The sequence below is a fragment of the Alligator sinensis genome, unplaced genomic scaffold (assembly GCF_000455745.1).
Source record: "Alligator sinensis unplaced genomic scaffold, ASM45574v1 scaffold327_1, whole genome shotgun sequence".
Classification (NCBI taxonomy): domain Eukaryota; kingdom Metazoa; phylum Chordata; order Crocodylia; family Alligatoridae; genus Alligator; species Alligator sinensis.
The window spans coordinates 1,206,741-1,214,742 of NW_005842379.1; the positions used below are offsets into that span (position 1 = coordinate 1,206,741).

At 42.9% G+C, this 8,002-nt stretch overlaps 1 protein-coding gene across 5 annotated transcripts in view; it reads right to left on the minus strand.

The window, feature by feature from the left end:
* The window catches only part of NME7 (NME/NM23 family member 7), a 159,664-nt gene that overhangs the window by 71,073 nt on the left and 80,589 nt on the right, over positions 1-8,002 (minus strand). For all 5 annotated transcript variants that reach the window (XM_025210909.1, XM_006029448.2, XM_025210906.1 and 2 more), the window contains exon 7: positions 7,230-7,335. In XM_025210909.1, the coding sequence (XP_025066694.1) occupies positions 7,230-7,335 (106 nt within the window). The remainder of the gene's footprint in view (positions 1-7,229; positions 7,336-8,002) is intronic.

Genomic DNA, 8,002 nt, shown 5'->3' on the forward strand with positions numbered 1-8,002 from the left:
AGAGGCCTTACAAGGAAATGTCACATATTTTCAGGGGTTCTGACAGGAAAGCAAGTGATCAGACTCCCTACATCACAAGACATTCCCACTTCTGGCACACTTCCACAAAGACTGCATCTTTCTATGGGGCAATCATGCACTTTCTTTTTGCTACACCCACCCACAGGATGCTGTTCCAAACCCTTCTCAGAAAAAGGACAGACACCTCATCACCACTCTTTCAAAGCCCCTAAGCGCAATGATGTTTCTTCCAACTCTCCTGTCATCCATCTCTCCCACTCAGCCAACACAGCTCTTAGACTCTGCTAAAGAAAGAGTCACTAGAGGATGCTAGGAAGCACTCTGTCCTTTAGGGGTGGTGTACTGGGCTCAAGCACAGTGCTGACAAACCTGTCATTAATTTGCTTTTTTTTTTTTTTTTTTTTTTTTAAAGACACACATCCATTTATTGCCCATGATACTATCCCCCAGGCCCACACCTCCACCCCCTCATGTTATTATCATGCTTGGCAACTGAAGTTACACTTCAGCTAACTCTCAGGCAACCCTTTATGTGGCCCCAAGGGTTTCTTTGCATCCTGGCAGACATTTACAAAGCTCTGGCTTGCACTACTTATCACACGCTTTTGATCACTGCATCATGTGGCTACGGCAGGTACTACGGTTGCTAGGTTCTGGTGCTTTCAGCTGCCTAGCAACCAATGTTTCTTTATTCCAGTCAGGAGTGGATCAGTGAGTCCAGAGATAAAAGCAATACAGATTTTCCACTGCTTTGTCACTGGATAGGAGCTGCATAAATGATCTACTGTAATCAGTCAGCTGCTAAGAAAAGACACTGTCCTAAAATTAACATGGTATAAACTAGTGATGAGATTCAGCCTTCTAATAACTACTCAGTTCAGGGAAAAGCTCCCTAGCTCGGTTAAGCTGGAATGTAACTTCTGGAAAAGGGGAAAACATGCCATTTTTTGGCAAGGATATGTTGGGAAATGGAATCTGTAGAGGGGGAAAGAAATCCCCAGTTGGAAAAAAAAGGGTCAGAAAGCAAATCTCAAATCAAAAGCTCCATCCAATATTGCTAAAAAGCTCTCTGTAAACTCAAGCACTGAAGTGCTATAGCACAACTGCATGTAATCGTACACATGGAGCAAGCTGATTAGGTTTGTGGAAATTAGATAATAGTCTTTGAAGCCTGGAAAGCAGAGGGAGAAAGGAGGAAAGGTTTATTTTTAGATGCTTAAAATGAAAAACCATATGCAACCCAAATCAGATCTTTCCCTGCCATCTGAAACCCCACTGTGCTTCCCTAGGGTCTCCCCGCTGTTATGTTGCATACCCTGACCAATGGCTCTGCAGGATTTCATTTACTTTCTGCCACTTTTCTAGGCAAACTCCATCTGTCCCTTTAAAAGTGTTTGGAGGAGGGGTATGGAGGAGTGACACCTCATTAGGAATGTTGATTCTCTATGCAAAGTGGCAAATTGCCTGCTTGCAAAATCTCACCCTCTCCTACAGGTAGCTTCATGAATGACGGTGCACCATGTGGCTGCCTTGTTACCTACTTTTCCTAGTATGTAAAAGATGTTGCTGTGCACGCACCCATAATTTCTCAGGTATCTCTGAGTACAGGTTACCAGCAGAGGGGAAAGGGAATTACTTTACTCTGCTCCTTGGGCCTGAATTCTCCTCCTGCTCCTTCTGTATACATACCCCTTTCTCAATGGAGCTCATATCCCCTCTATTATACTTCTCTTCTCCTGCCCCAGGGCTGCAGGAGAGTGCACAGGAAGGCACTGTAGCGATGCCAACAATCTCCAAAGAACACACAGTGCTGACCTCAAACAGCAGCAAAATCTTCAGGAGCCAAATGTACTGCTAGGATTGTAAAAAGGAGTCTGGTAATTCAGAAGTGAGGTGCTCAGCAGCCACTTTCATAGAAGTGTGCAGTACTTTGCAATAGGTCCTTTCATCACAGCAGGACAAGGCAATTCAAGGTGGCACTTGGATCTAAAGCAGGGATGGCAAAACTTGGCCTGGGACCCCAGACAGATCCAGACCACATGGGGTCCCCTCCTGAGCTGGATCCATGGGGCTGCATTCAGACAGCAGTGTGAATCCAGGCCAGGAAGCAACACAGTCCGGGGGGGTGCAGCTGTACAGACATGCATTCATGCAGCTCAGAGCCATGGGCATGCGGCTGCACAGAGCTCTGGCCAGGCAGTAGCACAGAGTTGGAGGTGTGCAACAGTGTGGAGCTGTGTTTGGTCAGAACTCCATGCCACTGCATGCTCCTGGCTCCTTGCAGATGCATATCCCCAGTTTTGCACTGCATGAATGCATTTCCAAGCAGCCACACACCCCTGAACCCATGCTGCCGCACACCCCTGGCACTGCAGTCCAGTCAGAGCTTTGTGCTGCCAGGAAAGCACAAAGCTTTGAGCTTTGTGCTGCCAGGAAATGACACACAATTGGAGGCATGAGACTGCAGAGCTGTGTTTGTGCAGCCAAACACTCCTGGCTCTATGCTGCTGCCTGGAGGCATGGAGCTCTGGCCAGTCAGCAATGTCAGGGGTATGTGGCAGTGCAGAGCTGAGGGGCAGTACACTTCTGGTAGCCCACCAGACTACCAAAGGGCCAGATAAAACAGTCTGCAGTCCATATGTTTGATACGCCTGATCTAAGGTAACAGAAGAAGATGCTGCTCTGTGATGTTCTGGTTGATTATCTGTAAAAGGGATGCAGGCTTAGAAAGGACCTAAGCCCTAAAAGGAGGAGACAAGAGGACAGGTCTAAGAAGTCAAATTTCTCTCCCCACTCCTTGCTGAGACATCTCCAGTGAACTGGACTGACCACTGGAGAGAAGCTTGCCCCATTTGACCTAAGGGAACCTTCACTCTCCAGTGGCAGAATGGAAATAGCTCTGTGCTGCATATGCTACTCCAATTTAAGGGTAGGAGAAGATGCCATCAGGGCCCTTGCCACTCTATTCTTTCTCAGATCCAAATTCCTGCCTCTACTCAAGCTTTTGGACAGTTTCTCAATCCAGTCTCTAAAATCTCATGAGCTCTCTAGGTAGGCTCTAGCATCTCTGGCATCTGTATTAAGAGAGACAGTGGAGAGAACAGGGAGGAGATGAAAACCCTTGATGAAAGCCTCACAAGAAACTGTTACTGAATCCCACCATTCAATAATATACTTCACCTATGTAAAATAAAGCAACGCCTTCCAGTTTAGCTGAGTAATAGTTAGCTTTCCACCTTCCCAGCCCTTCCATGGAACAAGAGAAATGACTAAAGTGGTTGAGCTGATTTCCTAAACTCAACCCAAGCTCCATCTGCAAAAATGGGCTCCACCTCACCCAGGCAAGCATACCAATTCTGTGCAACCTTCCAAAATACCTCTGCCCCCACACCATCCACGCACAGTAGGACCACATTAATTCTTGAGCTTCCCAAGACTCTCAACATTGGTGGAAATGGGGCAGGATTTATCCTTTAATGACAAGGCAAAGCCAGAAAATAGGGGGAAGGCATGCAGATGGCCAAGAGAGACTAAAAGGGGTACGAGACACCTGATAGCTCACTAAAAGGGTAGCTGGAGCTTCACTGGGTAAAATGTCTTAAAACTCTTAACAGCCTGGCTCAGGCCCTTAGCTCTGTACCTTTCAAACTCAGTTTCAGGTATCTGCCAATTTTGCTGTAATGAAACTACTTTTTTTTGTCCCCCACCAAACCTTTATACTATATACAAACACAGTCCAGGCTGCTGTTGATGTCAGTTCTGTATGAGGAGAGTGTTGTTCTGTCTTGGCTGCATAGCAAGGGTATCTATCAGTAGTAGAACTATACAAGGCCTCACAGAGGTAACTTTCTCTTTATCAGTAGCAAGTGCAAGATGCTTGAAGAAAACTCTTTGTGTAGCAAACTGTTCTGACATCCCACTTGAGGAGCAAAAGGCCTGGCGACCACTATTGCCACATCCTATCCTTCTTTTTATACTTCTGTGACAGTCTATTGCGGGACCTACCGATGGCTTGGGGAAGATCTATGAAATATCACAGGTGATAGTATCTATTCTCTATATAAATAGTTTTACACATGAGAGCGGGGACATGTTATTAAACTTTGGATATTGCTCCTCTTTGTTCTCCTGCCCCTGAAGGCTGTGGACTGAAAATTGAATCGTCTAGCTGTGGTCACACTTGAATATCAAGTATTAAAAATAATTATGTGATGAGGGGACTCAACATTTCTCAGCACAGAGCGTATAATGTGATATCATTACAGTACATGAAACTATCACTTAAATAGAGTATTGTATTCAGCAGAGGTCTTTGTTCATTTACTATTTTATTTTAATTACCTCACTACTGTAATTCAACTATAAACATGCACCCACTCTGGAAGAACTGCAAATTTAACCATAGTGCATGCAGATCAGCAGACATCAAAAAAGGTCATAATTATTTCCTGTCTATTACAGCCTGCTTGGCCAGCAGAGACTGTTACAGAATCTGAGTGATACTCTATTGGAAGATTTATGTTTATTTGTTTGGGTTTTTTCTCCGTTATTCTGAACTAATGTGAATAAGCCCTGCTGCTTGTGTCAGAAATGGTACAGACAATACACAAACTAAAGCAAAATATTGTGCACTTCTACAGTTTGTCTGATACTGCAGACCCTTACTCTTCAAAATAATGATGTCAATGTGATTCACTTCTAGACTTAATCCCAAGTAACAATCAAGAGGTTTCTGCTAGTGAGCCACTCTGTAATAGCAGTCATAACAATCACATTCAATATTTTAGCAGGAGGGAGTAAGCCAAAAAATTCTACCATGCCGATATACAACTTTAGGAAAGGAAGTTACACAGAAAGAGGAAGTTAGAAAGAAGTTTAAAGGAGTAGTCAAAAACATAACAGGTCTGCAGGCAGCTTGGAAGTTGTTTAAAAATACTATATTAGAGGCTTCAGAATACTGTATACCACAAATCAAAAGGGTACCAAGAAGACCAAAAAAACCCCTGCATGGTTTAACAGCAGTTAAGGAGGCCATTCAATGAAAATGCATCCTTCAAAAAAATGAAAGGCATGCCCAAATGAGAAAAACAGCAAAGCCCACAAACTCTGACAGGTAAAATGTAAAAGTGAAATAAGGCAGGCCAAATAAGGAGCTGAAAAGTTAATAATAAAAGCTCTTAAAAAAAACATACCAGAAGAAGGGAGCCAGCTAGAGAATCACTGGGACCATCACATGACCAGGATGTAAAAGGTGCACTCAGGGATCATAAGGCCATAGGAGAGAAGTTAAATAAGTTCTTTGCATCGGTATTTACTGCAGAAAATATTGGGGAAATTCTCATGCCAGATCAGTCCTTCCCAGTAGATAGGTCTGAAGAGTTAGACCACATTAGACCACATTAAAGTGACAGCAGCAGAAGTTTTAGAACAAATCAATAAACTAAATACTAATAAGTCACCAGGACTGGGTGGTATTCACCTGAGAGCTCTGAAGGAGCTCAGAGATGAAATTGCATGACTATGGGCAATAGACCGTAATCTATTGTTACAATAGCCTCTGTGCTGGTGGACTAGTGATTTGCCAACGTAACACCCATCTTCAAAAAAAGGCTCTAGATGTGATCCTGGGAACTACAGTCCAGTGAGTCTCACTTCCGTGCATGGCAAGTTGGTACAATATATAATAAAGAACAAAATCAGCAGTCACATGGACAAATACAATCTGCTGGGAGGAGTCAGCATGGTTTTTGTAAAGGGAAATTCTGCATCACCAATCTTTTGGAGTTCTTTGAGGGTGTTAATAAGCACATGGACAAGGGGGATCCAGATGACTTTCAAAAAGGTTTCAACAAGGTCCCTCACCAAAAAAAAACTGCATTGTCACAGAATTGGAAGAAAGGTTCCATTTGTGGATTAAGACCTGGTTAAAAGATTGGAAGCAAAGGGTACAGCTAAATAATTACTTTTCAGAATGGAGGGAGGTCAAAAGTGGGGTCCAGCAGGGTTCTGCTCTGGGTTCTATTTTGTTCAACTTTTTCATCAATGACCTGGAAGTCGGGGTGTACAGTGAAATCTCCAAGTTTGTGGATGATACCAAATTATGCCAGGTAATCAAGTCCCAGGCTGATGGAGAGGAGCTACAAAAAGATCTCACCGAGCTAAGCAAGTGGGGAAAAAGAGTGGCAGATGAACTTCAAATGTTGACAAGTGCAAGGTTATGTACCTGGGAAAAAATAACCTCAACTACCCATACACAGGGCTGGGTTACAAACTAGGTGTTCTGAAGCATGACCTCCACTTGCAGGGAAGAACAGCTCCAGTTCCCGAAACAAGGTCAGAAAACAGACCCTGAATTCTCTAAAAACATTAGCTCAGTGTGCGGTGGCAACCAAAAAGTCCATAAAATGCTGGGCATCATTAAGAACGGAATGGAAAACAAACAGAGATCATTATCATGCCATTATACAAATTGATGGTGCACCCACATCTTGACTACTGCGTGCAGTTCTGGTTCCAACACCTGAAAAAGCATACAGAAGAACAAGAAAAGGTACAGAGAAGGGCAACCAAAATGATGAGGGGCGTGGAGCAGTTACCATACCAGGAGAGACTAAAAGAATGCTAGGACTCTTCAGTTTGGAAAAGAAGTCTGAGGGGAGGTATGACAGAAGTCTATAAAATCACAAAAGGCGTGGGCCAAACGAACAGGAAATTGTTGGTTCACCAAATCGCGGAATACTAGAACTAGGGCATATCCACTGAAATTAGTAGGAGACAAGAGAAAGTAAAACTAAATAACATGAGAAACTAACAAGAGAAACAAAAGTAACAACATAATTTTTTGCATAATGCATAGTTAACTTTCACAATTTATTGCCCAGGAGGTGGTAGAGGTACCACAAGACAGCGTTGTCAGAATCGAAAATAGACTAGGCACATTCATAGATGATATATATAGTAATAGCTATTTAAAAAAACAGTTGGAGATGTTTCCTCTGGCATCTCTAAACCAATAATGGTGGATGCCAGGAAGGGTAATGAATAGGGGACAGATCACTCTAGATCCAGCTGGGTCAACACTCTCCCTCTAGCATCTACTACTGCTACTCTCAGAGGGGATACTGAGCTAGACAGACCATTGGCCTGATCCAGTATAGCACTTCTTATGTTTTTATGTTTCATTAAGGAATCAACCCCATGGTACGTACCTTCATTAACAGCATGAGGCTTAATGATGCAACATGTACAGTTTATAAATTTTGCACTATTGGCTGGTCCGCGACCTCCACCTGAAGGGAAAAACAGCTCCAGTTCCTGAAAACAATTGCAAATGAAAATGTTTTAGCACTATACAGTCAACAGTATGTCTCAGATCTTTAGTACAAACAGTATTTTGAGACATCTTGAGTCATAAGAGACAATCTAATTCATTTATTTGGGGATAAGAATATTTTCCCTTTAAAATGTATCCTTTTCTCCCTAGCACCATTGCTACAGGCATATTTCCTGCCTTAGCTACATTTTGAACTATTCTGTTGCCCTAATCAGGTCTCTTGACACCACTTCTTCCTACATTTCTGTATTCAGTTCAAACTTATTCTAACTTTCATATTACCCTACAAATCCATTCCCTTCTCTGCATCTTTAATCTCATTTCTTCTGACACTACATCTTCTTCCCTAAATGAATGGGTGGAATCCCCACTTAGCTCTTAATACAGCATGCATATATATACAAAATTAGTATGCACACTAGACCTCAATCCCCCCTCTGAGAATTATTTTATTCTTAACAAGTAACAAAACTTGCTTGAATTTCTTGGCTGACTTCTCTTTCCTTAGATCTTCTCTATCTTTAATCTTTCTGAATTTGGGCTCTTGCCTGGCCCAGATACCTGGGTAAGTCAAGAGAATAGCTCTGCATCAACACAGTGTCCTCAAAACCTGACATCTTGCAACACGAGTTCTTCCCAAGTCTTTCC